Source organism: Zootoca vivipara, chromosome 10, assembly GCF_963506605.1.
Source record: "Zootoca vivipara chromosome 10, rZooViv1.1, whole genome shotgun sequence".
NCBI lineage: Eukaryota > Metazoa > Chordata > Lepidosauria > Squamata > Lacertidae > Zootoca > Zootoca vivipara.
Genome location: NC_083285.1, coordinates 30,424,173 through 30,443,113, shown reverse-complemented (window position 1 = coordinate 30,443,113; position 18,941 = coordinate 30,424,173). Strand labels below are relative to the sequence as shown.

Genomic DNA, 18,941 nt, shown 5'->3' with positions numbered 1-18,941 from the left:
TGGTTATATCTGTAGCTGGCAGGGTGGGTTAAAGAGGTCCTTTTTCTCCCACTCTTCACCTTCCTGAATTAAAAATTTAATTTGATTATAAAGGTCTTCTGTGACCATGAAAACTTTTTGCCACGACCATGCTCACTATACCATGTGGCTTCTGGAGGGTGGGCCATTGGTCAGTTTTACCCTCAGCCCCCAAATAGTGACAGCTCTTGTGAGAGCTTAAGGGTGAGAATAATGGTTGTGCAGTGTAAAATCTAGCACAATAGTTGTGTTAGCAGTAGCTTGTTGTGCAGCAAGTTGTACATCAGGAAGTATCAGGGCTACAGCAGTCTGTTGCACAACCACCTGCGAGAACAATCCTGGCTTTCTGTCCTGCTGCGCAAACCATTCTGCTAGTACAACTAATACACAGCAATCATATAATCCTCTGTGTCTGGTTGACTCACTCCTCAGAAACCAAATAGCAGCTATGGCAAAGGTCCCTGTGAAATACATGCCATTTGGAGAGTTGGCGTGGCATAGTGTTGAACTGAGGCATGGGAGACTAGGGTTCAAAGCCCCACTCAGCCATGAAGCTCACTGGTGACCTTGGGCCAGCCAGTGTCTCAGCCTAACCTTTCTTCTTTGGCGATCACTCATAGCCGAGTAAGATTGTCTTCCATAAACACGATTTTAACAATGGGTCTGTAAGTGACTGTGGAGGCCAATTCTGGATCCACACGCCCTTCCACAGTGGGGACATTGGTTTCCAGGCGGGAGTTGATCACGGTGTGGATTTGCCACGCGTGCCTTTCTCTTAGCACGTTTCTCCCTTGCGTCCTGAGATTGAGTTTCTTCAAAGCCCATGGCAGCTTTGGTAAAGGCCTAACCTACCTCACAGGGATGTTGTGATAATAATATGGGGAGAGGGAGAACCATGCAAACCCCTTCGAGCTCCTTGGAGGAATTGTGGATTAAAAATGCAACTAGTACATGCAACTAGTACATGGTCAAATAAATACACAATGCTGCCTCTCTATGTTTGATGTGAGCACTGTGGTACTACAGTGCAAAGTTGGCAGGCAATGTTGTCTAGTGATTTGACTACTGGACTAGTTTAATAAAATGTAATGTGAGTCACTGAAATACATTTCCATAGTTGCTGTGCCTCTATATGCCCTACAAATATGAAATTTACCATAGCTTATCCTGAGAGAGAATGTCACCGTAGGGCTTTCCTTTAAATACTTACGAATTGAAAACTATTAGGCCCTTCTTTTTTCAGTTGCAATGTATTATCTTAGCAAATATTGCCTCTCTTTTCAGGGACTTAAAAAACCCTACAACCCCATCCTCGGTGAGACCTTCCGTTGCTTGTGGGTTCATCCAAGAACAAATAGCAAGACATATTATATAGCTGAACAGGTATTACCAAAGATGTAACAAACATGGTTTTTAAAAAAATAACTACTAGCATTTCTTCAAGTTTTGTATTTATTTACAGTATCATCAAATAAATGAAGATGACCAGAGGAGAGCTTGGCATAACAGAACCATAACACTTCTATTTTAGCATGTTTTATTTTTCCTTCTTTCCTTTCCTGTTTAAGGGATATCAGGTAGATTACACTTCTTCTTATTTTAGGCATAGGGCTCTTTCCTATGTTGAAGGAAACACCAAAAGGACAAGTGACTGGTTTCTCTTCATATAAATCTTGCATACAGTGGTGTACAGGACTGCAATTTTTATGGTGGAAGACTCATCAGACTTGAGGTATACATCAAATGTATTTTCCAAAAGAATCTTAACTGCACAGATTAGACAGATTCCATTGCTGATGGCATTGATTCCAAAATATTCCATGTGACACTCTGGATATCTCCTTCAAATGTCAGCAGGAATCTCTCAGCCAACTTCATCCCAAGTCTTTGCTGAGGAAAAACTTGAGGTTCTTTCTGATATGCTTGGTGATGTTTCGAAACCCATAAACTTGTTTCACAAAGTTGGGTAATCTGAAGGAAAGCGTTGTGGTGATATATGTGTCTATATTGAGAACTGACTTGTGAAGTTTGAGAACGATTCTCTATATTTGGATACGACTTGTTTGTACTTCCCACCTTAACTAAGAATAACATAGTTCTAGTTACAGGTAGGTAGCCGTGTTGGTCTGAGTCGAAGCAAAATAAAAAAATTCCTTCAGTAGCACCTTAAAGACCAACTAAGTTTTTATTTTGGTATGAGCTTTCGTGTGCATGCACACTTCTTCAGATCTGAAAGAAGTGTGCATGCACACGAAAGCTCATACCAAAATAAAAACTTAGTTGGTCTTTAAGGTGCTACTGAAGGAATTTTTTTATTTTGCTAAGAATAACATGTTACAGTTCTCAAATTTTCTAGCCCATATGTAAATATTCTTTCGGGATATATGTTTGAGTACCTCAAGTTTGATGGGTTCTCTACAACAGAGTAGAGTTTATGAGTGGAATGCTAATTCAAGGGCAAAATAATAAGTAATTGTTAAGAAAAGATGGTGGCTCTGTCTAGTAGTAAAACTGGTGCTTGAAATGCAATTGTGAGGTATGTGCATGTGTAACTCAGTTTGACTCACTTGTAACTATTACTTTCTCTTTAACAATAAGCCAATTATCAGCAGTCATAACTACCACAGGTTTTTGGTTAGTTCTTTAGTTTAATTATGTTGATGTCATGTTTTTGCACAAGTATCTCCAATAATATTTGGTGTTTAGCTGCATATTTGGTGAATTACATCCACTTGCCTAGTGATTAGGAGTCCAAATTATAATTCTTCTACACCCTTTGCTTGTTGCCACAGATTTTCACAGCAACTCACCTGCTTATATTGAATTATGTTGCTTTCAACAGGTATCTCATCATCCTCCAATATCTGCCTTCTATGTAAGCAATCGAAAGGATGGATTTTGCCTTAGTGGTAATATCTTGGCCAAATCCAAATTTTACGGTAAGATCTTGGGTTAGTTTTTTCAGTGTCACAAAGCACAAAAATGTGCCTATTTTTAATGATGAAAGTGTGTTAAATAAAAATGAATTGAAATAGCTTTCTCTCCAGAAAAAAGAGTGCCATAGTTCTTTTAAATAAATATTAGTCTACAGAATTTTCTGTGAGGACACTCTTTAGTCTTGTAAATATTCTGTACACTCTCTGGATGTGCTTCTTTGAATCTTAACATTTTATTGTCTGTCAGGAAATTCATTATCTGCCATTCTGGATGGTGAAGGACGACTGCTGTTCCTAAACAGAGGAGAGGAATATGTAATGACCATGCCATATGCACATTGTAAAGGTAAAAATACCAGTTTGGCCAATCCAACCTACTTACTATCCATTCTTGTTACAAGTGCTTTCCCTGCCTTCTGGCAAGCACAGATAGCTTGAGAATGAGACAAAGTCTGGGCTGACTTGTATGGAGGTATGATTAAGTGAAGAAACTGGAGAAGAAATGACTACTGTTTCTTCTTTTGTTCATAACCATAACTCAGGGAGAAAAATGATTGCTAAAAAATAACTGTTGCTTGTTTTGGCCCGTGAGAAATCATGGACCAGAGTATATCCCAATTTTCACACCAAAAAAATCATTTTTGGGTGGAAATTTGGTCCTTCCCTAATTTGGCAGACACATCCTGTCTGCAAAAATCCTTCAATAAATATTTAGTTGTGCTCCACAAAGGCCACTTCTTCCTTCAGCCGTGTCCTTTATTTCATGTAAGATTGAATAATGGGGTATACATGATAGATGGAGCATAAAATACGCTAAAACCCTCCTACTCAATGCAAAAGTGAGCCCTCTATGTGAAAGAACAGTCCAGATAGTTTGGATCATTTCTAAAAGAAGATTAGGGTTGTGAGTCTCCAAGGGGAGAGAAATTGATAGCTGTAGGTCATACTGAGCTTTGCACAGTGCTGGGACATTTGGAGGTTATTCTCTGTATACCTAAGAACAGGACAATGAAGGACACAGTGCTACATACTCATTAAAATCAGCAGACTCATTAAAATCAGCAGAGTTACTCCGTATATGGTGCTGTTGGTTATCACACAGTAGTTATGCATATCTGAACTTGAAACAATTTGAATTTCTGCAGAGAAGATAAAGCAGTAGAATAAATGTCTTCTAAATAATTACTTCCAATAAGTAATGTCTTCCAACGAGGATTTTAGTATTTTTGAATTTAACCAGCTGAAGATTTCTGCTGACTTTGTTTGTTGCTTGAGGGCTATGAGCCTTTGATAGACAGTGGCTTTTTAAAGAAAAGGATTAGCCATGTTGGTGGATTTTTCCTCTTGTTATCCATCAGTCAGTTAATTTTTCTTGCAATGTAACAAAAGGCATGGGCTTTAGTATACCATCTTTCATTATATGTAGGTAGAAATGGAAGTACAAAATGGAGGTAGCTTTGTAGCAGAATTAGAATTAAAGCGAGTTCTTTCTTACAGGAATTCTGTATGGCACAATGACCTTAGAGCTTGGAGGAACTGTTAGCATCACATGTGAGAAAACTGGATACAGTGCAGCACTTGAATTCAAGCTAAAGGTTAGTCAAACCTGTTTATAGGCACCAGAGGATTTAGGGTTAGAAAATGGGTAGAGATGTAATTCATACAGAGTAGTGCATTCATTCTTTTGGTTACAGGTAGGTAGCCATGTTGGTCTGCCGTAGTCGAAACAAAATAAAAAAATTCCTTCCAGTAGCACCTTAGAGACCAACTAAGTTTGTTATTGGTATGAGCTTTAAGAAGTGTGCATGCACAAGAAAGCTCATATCAATAAAAAACTTACAGGTGAAACTCGGAAAATTAGAATATTGTCGAAAAGTGCATTTATTTCAGTAATGCAGCTTATTATTTTTTTACTTTTCTTTTAATTTTTACAAATGCATTCTTTTGGAAATTCCACAGTAATAAAACAAATAGTTACAATAATACAAAAATAAACATCGCTATTACATTTCTTTAATTACATTCTATTTATAATTGACCTGCCTAACGACAAATAATTACAATTACAACAAATAAAGGCTTGACATATCTTGCTTTGCATGTGATGCATCTATCTCATATATTGGTTTCACCTTTTAAGTTGCGTTACTGAAATAAATGCACTTTTCGACGATATTCTAATTTTCCGAGTTTCACCTGTAGTTAGTCTCTAAGGTGCTACTGGAAGGAGTTTTTTAATTTTGTTTCATTCTTTTGGTTCTGCAGAGGAAATGAGACTTCTTTTATTAGCCTAGTTTATTTTTGAAATGCTGGAAGCAATCTTTGAACATTAGTGGTGATGGTGATAATCATTATAATAAACCCCCCAGTGCCCTGCAGTTCTTTTCACACTTACCTATTGAACTCAGTGAGACATTTTTCTGAGTAAACAGCACAATCTTAAGCATATTACAGTTCTGGACAAAAAAAATCACACTCTGGTTTTTTTTATTTAAAAAATCTGACTCAAAGGTGAGCTGTATTTGTTAATCAGTAAAGGTAAAGGGACCCCTGACCATTAGGTCCAGTCGCGAACGACTCTGGGGTTGAGGGGCTCATCTCGCGTTATTGGCAGAGGGAGCCGGCGTACAGCTTCCAGGTCATGTGGCCAGCATGACTAAGCCACTTCTGGCAAACCAGAGCAGCACACGGAAACGTCGTTTACCTTCCCGCTGGAGCAGTACCTATTTATCTACTTGTGCTTTCGAACTGCTAGGTGGGCAGGAGCTGGGACCGAGCAACGGGAGCTCATCCCGTCGCGGGGATTTGAACCGCTGACCTTCTGACTGGCAAGCCCTAGGCTCTGTGGTTTAGACCACTGCGCCACCCGCATCCCTTTTAATCAGTAGAATAGTTCATAACATTTATTTAGAAACTATGCAGAAAAACGAGACTTTTATATTAATCCATTCATTTTAACCAGAGATGGGGAACCTGCTGCCTCCCAGATGGTGTTGGACACCAACTGCCATCAGCCCCAGCCAGGGATTATGGGAATGGCATCCAGAGGCCATAGATCCCCCAGCACTGATTTAAATAAAAATGAAGAAGTAAATTTAATACTTCTGTAGCTCAGATATAGTGCCATAGTTATTAGTTGCGGTAGTCATGATGTGTACTGTGCACTTCCAGCATAATTTTTTCTTTGTGGATAATTTTCTTCGGATATCTCTCAAAGAAACTTAGCTCTGGGGGAATGATGACAGACATTATCTTTGAAATAAGTTAGGCTGACATTTCAGAAACCTCTTAGCAGCTTTTAGTAGCCTAGTTTGCTTGTCACACAAAACCCTACTTTAAATAAACAGTACATGGATGTGAATGAGCAGCGTGCTGCTGCACGCTGCTCAGAAGTTCCCAAAGAACTGCTCTCCTACTGCTGTCATTTTCTGGCCAGAATCTGGCTTGTTGTGTCCTCTGAACATGAGCTTTTGGTTTGTTTCCCACCAAACAAACCACAAGCAGAACAAATATTGGTTTCTACTCATGATTTGGGAATAAACAAACCACGTGCCTGGGTTCAGAAGACATGGCAAACCTCCCTTTGGCTTACTTCATCTGCAGCACAATAGGTGTAAGGAAGGAGCACTATGGGAACTTTTTCATTAAACCATCATTTGTTTTAATATTATCTTATAAAGTTCTACACAGCATTATCAAGCATCTAATCTTTTTTCTTTAACAGCCATTTTTGGGCAGCAATGACAGTGTTAATCAGATAATGGGGAAAATTAAACTGGGAAAAGAAGTGCTAGCTACTCTGGAAGGCCACTGGGTGAGTCGCATATTTCTTTTCAAATGTTGGGTAGCCATTTAAAATTTCTCTTACATTCATTGAATTATTGGTACGTAATGCTGTTAAGAATGACACATTCCCCCCCCCAATCCCCCTCTGATTACCCTAATTGCCGTTCAGGTCAAATATTTATTGTACCTTTTTAGAGGCCTTTTGAAAGTTTGAACTTCCACTTTAAATTCTTTGTTTTCTAGCTTCCATTGGTAGCAAAAAGTTTTGCAGAAGTACTACATCTAAGGTCAAAACCTGACTGAAAGTAAATCAGGTTCCCTTAAATCAAGTTCCTCTTGCTGAAATAAGAGATCTATTTTCAGATTTGACTTTAAATTGTTCCCAGCCACGTATGCCAAACTGGCAGAACAAACCTCATGGTTGCAAAAAGTGACATTCTGAAGGAGGTCTTTGTTCTTATTGACTTTGTAAGATTGTTTACTCTTTGACTACAAAGTAATCTAATATGTTAAACATCACAGGACAGTGAAGTTATTATTAGGGACAAAAAGACAGATGTTTCAGAGACATTCTGGAATCCAACACCCGAGATCCGACAGCGCAGATTAAGAAGATACACAGTGAAGTTTGATGAGCAAGGTGACTTTGAGTCAGAGAAGTAAGTTCATATCAAACCTGTTTTCTTATAGATTAATACATAGCAAGAATCATGCAGCTAATGGCTGGAAGCAGGAAGGGTGGAGGGTGAAAAACATAGTACAGCAAAAAATACAGGAACTTGAGTTGGAGTAAATTGGAGAAGTAATTTCTAAAATAGGTAATAAATTGAAATCAAGCTTATGTGGTAATTGTAAGTTTTGTTCAGATGATACAGCAGAAATAAACTTGCAATGAATATATTTGGACCAGTGTCTGATTCCTAACAGTTGTATTACTTGTATGTGGTAGACTTTGGCAACATGTGACCCGAGCTATAAATAGCAAAGACCAATCAGAAGCAACTCAGGAGAAATGTATTCTTGAAGAAGCACAGAGAAAGGCTGCCAAAGAAAGGAAACTTGCAGATGAAGAGTGGATATGCAAACTGTTTGAGCCAGATCCACTCACAGGGGAATGGAACTACAGATTTGCAGAGTAAGTTTTGGTTTGCTTTCCCTTTCTACTTGGGATATGGTACTAGTAAGCAATTTTGAAACAGCTTGTCACATACTAAATACGTGGCTATAGTTCTTGGCTATATGATCCTTATTGCAGATATATCAGATAATGTTTTCCTTTAGATGAAGAGACCCTCCAAATCAGACAAGATGCATATTCCAGTCTTGATCTTCTTCATGAAATGCTAGCACCTTGCATTTTGAAAAGAAACAGGATGATTTCTCTCTTTTTAAGTAGACTTACTTAACTTGCATTGTGTCCATTCTCTGTTGCCCACAGCACAAGACCTTGGGATCCACTGAATGATATGATACAGTTTGAAAAAGATTGTGCTATCCAAACAAAAGTCAGACATCGGACACCAATGGTAAGCTCTTGTATGATATTAAGTGGGCAAGTAAAAAACTGCAGATTATCCTTTAGAATGCAAAGTCCAATATTTGTCTCATGGCCAATTGCCTTAGCATAGCTGCCAAGTTATCCCTTTTTTTAAGGGATTTTCCCTTATGCTGAATAGGCTTCCTCGCGGGAAAAGGGAAAACTTGGCAGCTATGTGCCTTAGAGAGATTAAAATTGTAATGAAATCCTTCCTTCTTACCTGATGATAAGCAAGGAAAGTTCACTGTTAGCAGAACTGAAGAAGCTAAATGGCAGTCAGCAGAACTCCTTCCCATCCTTACCTTGCATTTCAAACATGAAAGCGGGTTGTTGATCTCTCCTCCTCCTCACTGGGTTTAATTGTAGTTTCAGGCCAAAAGAAAAGGCCTCATTAGTGGAAACAGTATTATTTCACTGCATTCACAGTCTTTTATAAATCCTTGTATCTCTCAAAAAATATCCCTAGAATCTCCCAACACCAAGCCCCAGAGGTTTTGGTCTCAAAGAGCAGCCCTTAAGAACAGACTAGCAGTACCCAGATCATTAACCTTATGAAGGAGAGGCTCTCTTTCTTCCATATACCTCAAACAGTCTCATATAATATGGTCAGATGTTTCTTCCACCCCACAAAGTTCACAACAACCAGAGTCAAGCCCTCCAACCTGACAGAGACCACTCTAAAGAGCACAATGCCTCGTCAAAATTATGAACAGACTGACCTCTTTCTAATATCAAAGCAGGTGTTTTATCTGTCTTGTTACTGAGCAGATTATGTCTTATGAATTGCAGGTTAGTGTTGCAAAAATAAAGAGGTCTGCAAAATCGAAGAAGGGGGAGAGTGGCTTCTCATCGCCAGAACCTGATAATCAGGACTCCTCTGGTAGTGAAGGTAAGTTCACACTATCCTTTTTTCTTTTTGGATAGAATGCAGTAGTAGATACATGCCTTTACTTTGTTCTTCTTTAGACTGAAGTGGTTGTGTTGTAAAATGGTGCACTTATTTTAGGATTGGTAACAGTTTTTTTTCTCCTGAGCTATGAAAGGCAGAAAAAGAGAAAAGTTGCCTGATTTTGTTTGGTGAACTAAAAGCATTTGCCTTCTTTAAAGATTTCCATTCTTTAACCTATCTTGCATTATTTTAATTATTTCTGAAGGGCAACACAAACACAGTGCAAGAATTCGAAAGAAGACGCTAGACCTTGGTGAACTGCAAAGTGCCATTGATTCTATAAGAGAGACACAAGAAGACATTAGAAGGTGTGTATTTTTTCTGTCTGTTTTTACTGTGAGTGCTTTGTTCAAAATAAAAACACCACTTATTTATATGTGAATCAACTGCTAAATAAATACATTATATCAAATCATCCTCGTAGGTCATCTGTTCTCAAAGATGTAAATCAGACTTCTTTAGTGAGGCATAACCAGTTTCTTAGATGAACGCAATATAATCTCCGAACTTTCTTTAACCAGTTTCTTTGTACTTGTGGGGTGGACCAGGAATTCACGTTTTATTGTGTCTCTACCCATGTTTTATTCAGTAGTAGGAAAATCCCATGTTTGTTTCATGGAGTACTTATCTCAGGTGCCTCAGTGCATCCTCTAGATCTGCACAATATTCATTCTCTATTTTGTTTCTTGTGTTTGTCTTGGCCAAAGCAAGACAACATTTGATCATAAGATCGCTTAGGTTCTTAAGAATAGTTATTAGGCATTTTTGCCTATGGGATGAGAGTTAATATCTAGGTCTAATGTTCTACATTGAAGAAGTAGATTACCAGAATTTTCTATATTACTATTATTATGGTAGATTAACTAAAACTTTAGTTGATAGATCTACTACTGAAACTAATTGAAGCTTCACAGACCAAAAATGTGAGTCTGTTTTAGCTTTCTAAATAAGGAGTCGATCTGACGTGTGTTTCTTGCCAAATCCCTTTGAAATTAATGGCAACTGTATAGGAGCATTGCTTAGAGGATAGTCACTTGGTATTTCTTTTTGTTCTGTTTTTACCATCCCTAAAACAGATGTCTTTTGCTTTACTCATGCCCAAAATAGCCAAATACATGCTTTTGAAAAAGTTACTTTGGAGCAGAAATTTCCAAATATTACACTGTTGGAGCTTGTAGAAGTTGAGCCCACATATTTCTGCCAGCTCTAAAGTGAATCCCACCCCCTCTGGTCCCCCATTTTTAGAACGTGGGGTTTCATTCCGAGGCTCTAATTGTGGCCTCTGATGCTGGTGAAAACCAGTACTGTAGGAATTTCTAAAATAGCTGGAACAAATCCTGATCTAATTGCCATGTATTCAGTACAGTGCAACCTCGGTTTATGAACACCTCGGTTTATGAATTTTCGGTTTACGAACGCCGCAGACCCATCTGGAACGGATTAATTCACTTTCCATTACTTTCAATGGGAAAGTTCGCTTCTGTTTATGAACGCTTCAGTTTATGAACAGACTTCCGGAACCAATTACACCCATGCTTCAGGCTAAGTACGCTTCAGGTTGAGTACTCCGCGGACCCATCTGGAACGGATTAATCCACTTTCCATTACTTTCAATGGGAAAGTTCGCTTCAGTTTATGAACGCTTCAGTTTAAGTACTCCGTGGACCGTCTGGAACAGATTAATCCACTTTCCATTACTTTCAATGGGAAAGTTCGCTTCAGTTTATGAACGCTTCAGTTTATGAACAGACTTCCGGAACCAATTGTGTTTATAAACCGAGGTACGACTGTATGTGACATTTTAATAACTTCTATGGTGCTGATTTCAGAATTAGCAACCTTTTGAATTCACCTCCTTTGTTCATAATTTTTGCAGGGACATCACAGCTCTAAGAACCAGAATGACTTCAAGCTCACAGACTCCAGATAATAACTTCTTTAACTTCAAGCACTATGTCTTCATTTTACTGATGATTCTCTTGCAGCTTGCAATCAATTACTGGTTTAAATAGAATGACTGGACAGATGAATATATGAAGTGGAAATATCATGTTCTTCGTGGGACCATATTTTCATCTTGGTTTGGCGACAAATAAGGCAATATTATCTAAAACACGGGGACACAGAAGATTTAAGTCTTGGCCTTAAAAGGCTGTGCTCACATGGAGCAATGTCCGTTATATTCCGTCCTATCCAGATGACATGGACAATGCTTACATACCAGTACCTTTCTCTTTGCATCTTTAAAATGCTGGATAACTGCCTTCCATATTCTAAAGTGTTGTAGACTGCTCTGATAAATACCAGTACAGAATATAGCAGTCTGGGAATTCAAAAACACATATCTTTTTTCACTGTAATCATATAATCTTCAGTGGTCATATTAACAAAACAAGTGAATTCTAACCTAAAACGTCTTCAGAGTTTAGTGGGAATTATGGTCTTCATACATTCATTAGGAAAATTATATCCAGTGATACTCATTTGGAAACTTAATAGTGGGAAAAAGATTAAACTACTCAGTTGTTCATTGCCATTAAAAGATGTTTACGCAGTTAGTCCAACATTTCATTAATCGCACATTTCTGTGATTGTTAATTATCTGCTGTTTTCCTTAGTTTATGAAAATGGAATTCCATTGATCGCATTAGTGAATTTAGGAGAAATACCATTACAGCAGTCCAAAGAGAGAGCTTTGTGTGCTCAACAGCATTTAATTCATATCTTCCCAAACAGCATTGTCTGTTGGCAAATTTCAAGGTGCTGTATATTATACAGTGAACAGTTTCAGAAACTCATTATGTTGAGGTGCAGACAGTGGAAGCCATGGTTACTGTTGGGGTAGAAAAACGGTTCTGTTGGATACCAGAAAAGACTTTCTAGGGTAATGAAGCACCAGCATGGTTTTCAACAAACATTGGGTTTAATGGAGCCATTTGAGCCATCTGAATGTAATTGTGTCTGAACAGTTATGCTATAATATACAGTCTTTGCTAGCAACCTCAGAGTTTCAATAATAAATCCCTGGAGCCAGGTAATTCCCACACAGTGCTGTTTATAAACATTTGCCTAGATCCTTGCGCTCACTGTAAATGAAAAGACCCAGTCTTCAAGTCTTACTGGATTCTTTCAAATAAATTTCCAAAAGACAAATCTGTTCAAAACCAATTTTTAGTCCTGCTATTCTGCTTGTTTATATGACCTATATAGGATGGAGAACCTATGGCCCTCCAGATGTTGTTGGACTCTTAACTCCCATCATTTCTGGCTGTAAAAGTGAAGAGTTCGGAGTCCAGAAATATTTGGACAGGCTTCTCATCCTGGTCTTTCCTGTCTTTCAGGTCTTTCCCTTTTGTTCTGCCTTGTGGACTTTTTGCCAAATCCAAATTTAAAATATCATCTTTAAATACGCATCAAATAGTGCACCTTTAACACACAATTCCATAACAGTGTATTAACAGGTTTCTATTGCTGCAAATCAAAAGTTAAGATTTAATGTGGTTGTAGCAGATGGTTTAGTCTGCATAGCTGGATGCTTTACAGATTGCCTGGGATGCTGTCATAGTCACAAATACAAGTTGGTAAAAGATCTCCGGTGACAGTAGCACGACCAAATATTTTTGCTGAGGTTGATGATCTATATGTATTAGTGAGCATTTGGGACAACCAGCTGTTCATACACTGCAATACCCAGTGGTCAACACTGTTATGTTAACTTGCTTTCACTGGACTTCGGCCCCTGTCTGCTTAATGTGCATACCTAATATATTCCACGCCTGCCTGCTTGCTCATATGTTCTGTTCGTGCATTTCTTTTGTAGAGCTGGAAATTGTATTCAATTGCTTTATTCTTTGGAGCATTTCTTTATTTATTTGCTTTTAAGAAAACTTTCTGTGGCAAAGTTACATCACAAGAGTCCTGTCTTCTCCTGTCTCAAATATAAAAAGCACAGCTCTTAAAATTTAAATTCCTGCTTTGCTCCTTTACAGAATTCCTTGGGTGAGCAAAACAAAGGAATTTATTGCCTGATTAATTTTTTTATACAATGTGGTTGATTATAGGCCTAGTTTGTTCGTATATAATATTTAGCTATGTGTATATGACCTTAAATTCCTTCAGACCGACTGTTTTCTGCACATAGTTATAAAAACCCTGATTGTACAGTTTGTAGAACTCTGAAGGCAATGACGTCCCTGTTAATTTTTAGTATTTAAAGCAGAGCACTTGATTTCTCACTTGATTGTGTATATTTTATGTACAGAAGTAGAAAATATTCAGAATTGCTTGTTACTGCCATATTTATGGCTGTTTGTTTAAAAGAAATGCACTATAAGCCTTTAATATGCCATGTAACCATTCACATACCTAAAAAGAAACTAAATGTGTTGGGTGTAAGTAGTAAATAGAGTTCTGGCAATACACAAAAACTTGTAACTCACGTGTTAGGTTAGTTTTTAGCTATTAAGCATCCCTTATAGGAGTACAGCATGCTTCCTTTTCATGAAAAGTTCATTCTAACAGCTAACCTGTGTGTATCAAAGGATGTTACAGTTCACTGCCCTCCTGTGCCTTTGAGGAAAAACTTCTTGCCAATTCAATGTTAATGAAATGGAATGAGAGTTAAATACATTCATCTCATCTACCACGATGGTAGTTACTTGCTTTAACAACTCTTCATGGTTTTTATCCTATTGTAAATAGAATACTTAACTGCTAAACTCTTGTGACTGCTATGTTTCTACTGTATCCTCAATTTTTGGGCATCTTTTGAGAGCAGGCCATCAGAAACTTGAGTATTGTAATAGTGCCTTGATGGAAATTCAAACAGAGATGAGGTGTGTTTATGATAACAATGTTGTCAAGGTTGTGCCATATCTATTCATTAAACTTGGAAGTTGCTATATTTCCAATATTAACTTTCAGACAAACAATTTGAAAAAGATATGGCACATTTATTGAAGAACACATCAGATTTTTTTTTCTTTGAATAACTAGTAATGACTAGGACCCAACAAGACCTCCATATTTTGGAGTGTGTCTTCTTGTACAATGAAGCTGCAATGCTTTGTTTGTGATACTACAAAAATAGCCATAATAAAAATCATAACATCACAGACAGATTATTTTGGCTTCACTTTGGTTTTCATGGGTCAAAACATTCTGAGAAAACAAACTTTTGTGAACAAAAGTGTGTGTGGGATGTGAGGAGGAAAATTACTAAGAATTGAAAGAAAATTCGGTATCCAGTTCTTGATGGAGCTTGTGGAAAAGAACACTTCTAATCAAATAGCTTCCTTGTGTGAACCAAAAATCACTTTTAGTGGATTTAAACTTTGGCTCAAATCTGGAAAGCACTTTTAAATATAAAGCCTTCTGCTATTCTTGAACTCTTGTTCACATTCTTTAGTTTTTGAGCTTCACACAGTTCCCACCACATTTTTTTTTTACTTTAACACATTGCTTGGATTTTTATACTGTTACACTTTTTTAACTGAAAATGGGCTGTTTTACTAAAGCTGTACAGACCAGTGGTTAATCCAGTGCATACAATATATGTAAGGAAAAGTAAGAAGTTATGTCAGACAATGTGAATGTTAATGCACATATTTTATATATAGAGAGAAGAAAACCCTATTCATGAAAGTTTTTTGTTTCTACATATCATGTAAAGTAGCATTATTATTGCACTGTTTTCTTTTTTAAAAAAATCATGCTGCATGCAGTGTGATAAGAGAAGCAAGTAATTCCTTTGAAAGAAGTGGAAATTGTGTGTTGCATGCTTAAATGTACAGCTGAGTTCCAACTTGTTTAAAAGGCCATTTGTAAATTTAAAGCTCTACCATTGGTCAATAGTTTTGTACACTTGAAGAAATAAAATAAAGAGCTGTGATCAAGAACAGTACACTTGAGTTGTTTTGTATGGCTGAAACCAGCACCTAAAACTCGTTGCTACACTTGAGAAGACTCATTTATAATATTAAACATGCGTAGAAGCGACTTCCGATGCCGCTGTGCCCATTTCCAAAATGTCAGCAGCGCCAGAAGTCGCCTCTATGCATGTTTTTCAACCCAAGTGCTGCAGTGCTGCTATCCAACCAGCAGGCTTTCAAAGCGAAGGCCTGGGGTACAAATCCTGAAGAGACTCCCCATTGTCAGGGTGGGAGTCTTGTCATCATCAGGCTTTTAAAGGTATAGGAATCCTGCAAAAGGGTGTGGGGGTAAAGTTTCATGCTTGCCTTTCTTTCCATCCCCACCCCTCATTGTGAAGGGCAGATGACATTAATTTTGTTGTTGTTGTTTAGTCGTTTAGTCGTGTCTGACTCTTCGTGACCCCATGGACCATAGCACGCCAGGCACTCCTGTCTTGCACCGCCTCCCGCAGTTTGGTCAAACTCATGTTTGTATCTTCGAGAACACTGTCCAACCATCTCGTCCTCTGTCGTCCCCTTCTCCTAGTGCCCTCAATCTTTCCCAACATCAGGGTCTTTTCCAGGGAGTCTTCTCTTCTCATGAGGTGGCCAAAGTATTGGAGCCTCAGCTTCATGATCTGTCCTTCCAGTGAGCACTCAGGGCTGATTTAATTTGCTGCAATTGAAAGGATCCTTGAACCCTGCCTGGCATTTTGGAGGGTTACAACATGAGAACAGGCCTTTTGTGTGGTGGCTCCCCATATGTGGAATGCTCTTTGCAGAGAGGATCGCCTGGCTCCATTACATGTCTTTAGGTGCCAGGAAAACACATTCCTCTTTACCCAGACTTTCGGCCATTGCATAATCTATGGTCTATTTAAGGTGGGGGGGGGTGACTGTTATGATTATGTTATGATTATGCTCTATTATTATGCTCCCTGGGAGCTTTTGATAAAGGGTGGTATATAAATCTAATAAACAACCACCACCACCACCACAACCAGGTAGGTTAGGCTGAGAGGCAGTGACTAGCCCAGGGTCACACAGTGAGTTTCATTGGGATTTGAACCCTAGTCTCTCAGGTCTTAGTCCAACTGATGAAAATGTGCCCACTTGAGCAAAACCTTATCTAGCCTGCTCTTTCTGGGGGAGATTTGCCCCCCTCAAAATCAATCTTAGGCTTTTCAAGATCTGGACTGCAGAAACCAGTGAAACACACGAAGGACAATAACATCAAAATAGTACTATGAAGTGTGAAGCGACAGGAAAATGTTAATGACTGTTAAAAAAAAAAGTTAAGAGTGTTTGTCAGTACAGTGGTAGGTACCTCTGGTTAAGAACTTAATTTGTTCCGGAGGTCCGGAGGTCCGTTCTTAACCTGAAACTGTTCTTATAGCTAATGGGGCCTCCTGCTGCCGCAAAGTTCTTAACCTGAGGTACTATTTCTGGGTTAGCAGAGTTTGTAACCTGAAGCGTTTGTAACCTGAAGCGTTTGTAACCCGAGGTACCACTGTAGAGGAGAGCTTTTTGCAAGTCACATGAAATCAATTGTTCAGGCCTTCCTAGGCTTCTTAGTGGCTGGGGCAACTCAGTCAGATGGTTGTGGTTCAAATAATAAATTATTATTATTAGGGCAATGTTTACTATGGAGCTACCTCAGGATTCTGCCAGCTTCTACTGCCTGCTGCCAAGAGAAGTTTTTGGGTTGGTTTGATGAAGCGGCCTGCTCTTCAGCTGCACTCTGTTACTTGCTTTGGGTTGGTATTTAGTGTTCTTGAGCAAAGTACTTGTGCTTTCCAGAGCACTGAAAATGCTACAGTAAATGGTCAGAAAGATATGACTCTCACTCAGGGTTGTAAGGAGAAGGTCTGAAAATCGCAAGGTATGCATGATAGTTGCGCAGCAGCATTTAGTGAGACACACAATGCTTCTAATTGGTGTTCAAGCACATTCTGCAGTGAGTCACTGTTGTGTTAACAAAAAACCAATCTGGGAGAGTTAAATCTGCTAGGAAAATAGTCTGTGCATACACAGATAATCGGAAGTTCTCTATTGCTCTGTTCTTTGCAGATTTACAACATGATCCTATGTACCTACTCAGTGCTAAAATAACTGAAAATGGCAGTGTTTGGAAGGCTTACCATGCTATCTTGAAGCGTGAATACAGTGGTGCCTCGCTAGACAAAATTAATCCGTTCCACGGGTCAATTCGTGTAACGAATTTTTCGTCTAGCGAGTCCCAGTTTCCCATAGGAATGCATTGAAACTTAATCAATGTGTTCCTATAGGCTCTGGGGGACTGGCGGCGGCATGCGGCGGGGCTTTGGAGAAGGTCTCCGAAGCCCCGTCCGATGCCGGCCGTGTGCGAGGCGGCTGGGGGAGAAGCTCATTGGACCCTAACCGTCTATGTCCGACTCCAACCCATGTGTTGGACGTCTGGGAAGAGTTAACCACCAGTAAGGAGCGCAGTGATGTACATCAACTGGAACTCCTCCTGTGATCACCGTTAGGGGCGTGCCTTATGTCCCTAACCTCCCCAGGCTTCAGACCAGGCCACATCCCCTAAATCATTTAACAGAATACTCATCCATTTGCAGGACAGGTGATGGCACTACCTACTCGCCTCAGCTCTAATGCAATTTCCAATGCCTAACGGCCAATTGAGCCTAAAGGGCTCGCCGCCAAGACCCTCACACCAACCAAATATGCCTGGCCCTAGGAGACAGTAAAGCAGTGGAGGTGGGGGCAGCAGCAGGAGCAGGAGCAGGTGTGGAAGCCTTTACACCAGCCTGACCTATCTCTCCCTACTTCTGCACCCATTCTTCACTCTCCAATCCTGCAGCTTCTCCTGCCTCTGACTCTTGTCTCCTGGCTGTCACAGGCTCTCCGAGATCACTGATCCCTTCTTCCAAGTCAGGATCCAGCCCACTACTCAGTATCCAGCCAGTCTCTGACAGGCATTAAAGGGGGTACAGAACCCCTATCATACCTGCAGTACCTATCTGCTAATTAATGGCAGGCATCAGTGTCCCTTTTGTTCAGGAGAGGGGACATAATGTACAGTATTTTTCACTCCATAAGACGCACCTGACCATAAGACGCACTTAGTTTTCAGAGGAGGAAAGGGGGAAATCCCTGTTTTTTGGGGATCAGCTCACAGTTGTGCAGCTTCTTTTGCAAAGAGGAAAAGCCCCATTTTTAAAGGATCAGCTCAAAGTTGTTGAATTTACTTTGCAAAGGGAAAAAATCCTGTTCAACTCACAGTTCTGCAGCTTCTGATAATCTAATCAGCCAGATAATCAGCCAGTCACATGTTGCTGGGGAAAGAAACAGCCTCACTCTGCAGAACATTCAACATTGGAGGCCTGGGCAAGGGGGTGGCTGGAAGGGAGCTAGCGTCCCTTATCTCCCTCCCCAATCTCTTGCAATCAGCTGCTGAGCAGCTTCTTTTCAACACCCCTCTTTCCCTCTTGTTAGCCTTTAGCGCTTTCTTTAAAAAAAAAAAAGCACGATCTGCTTTTTGCCCCTGGGCAATTTGGCTCTAGGGACCACACATTAGCTCCATAATACGCACAGACACTTCCACTTACTTTTTAGGAGGGGAAAAGTGCATCTTTTAGAATGAAAAATACAGTATTTCCTTTTTGAAGGCATGTTATTTGATGAAATATGTTAAACCAAGCATCCCCAAACTTCGGCCCTCCAGATGTTTTGGACTACAGTTCCCATCATCCCTCACCACTGGTCCTGTTAGCTAGGGATCATGGGAGTTGTAGGCCAAAACATCTGGAGGGCCACAGTTTGGG

General features: G+C 39.4%; 1 protein-coding gene across 7 annotated transcripts in view; it reads left to right on the top strand.

The window, feature by feature from the left end:
- Positions 1-15,123, top strand: part of OSBPL8 (oxysterol binding protein like 8) — a 71,414-nt gene extending 56,291 nt beyond the window's left edge. For all 7 annotated transcript variants that reach the window (XM_035126748.2, XM_035126751.2, XM_035126743.2 and 4 more), the window contains 11 exons: positions 1,303-1,401; positions 2,861-2,957; positions 3,202-3,300; positions 4,452-4,549; positions 6,679-6,768; positions 7,263-7,399; positions 7,690-7,875; positions 8,179-8,266; positions 9,067-9,166; positions 9,432-9,534; positions 11,103-15,123. In XM_035126748.2, the coding sequence (XP_034982639.1) occupies positions 1,303-1,401; positions 2,861-2,957; positions 3,202-3,300; positions 4,452-4,549; positions 6,679-6,768; positions 7,263-7,399; positions 7,690-7,875; positions 8,179-8,266; positions 9,067-9,166; positions 9,432-9,534; positions 11,103-11,238 (1,233 nt within the window). In that variant the 3' untranslated portion in view covers positions 11,239-15,123. The remainder of the gene's footprint in view (positions 1-1,302; positions 1,402-2,860; positions 2,958-3,201; positions 3,301-4,451; positions 4,550-6,678; positions 6,769-7,262; positions 7,400-7,689; positions 7,876-8,178; positions 8,267-9,066; positions 9,167-9,431; positions 9,535-11,102) is intronic.
- The last annotated feature ends 3,818 nt before the right edge of the window (positions 15,124-18,941 follow it).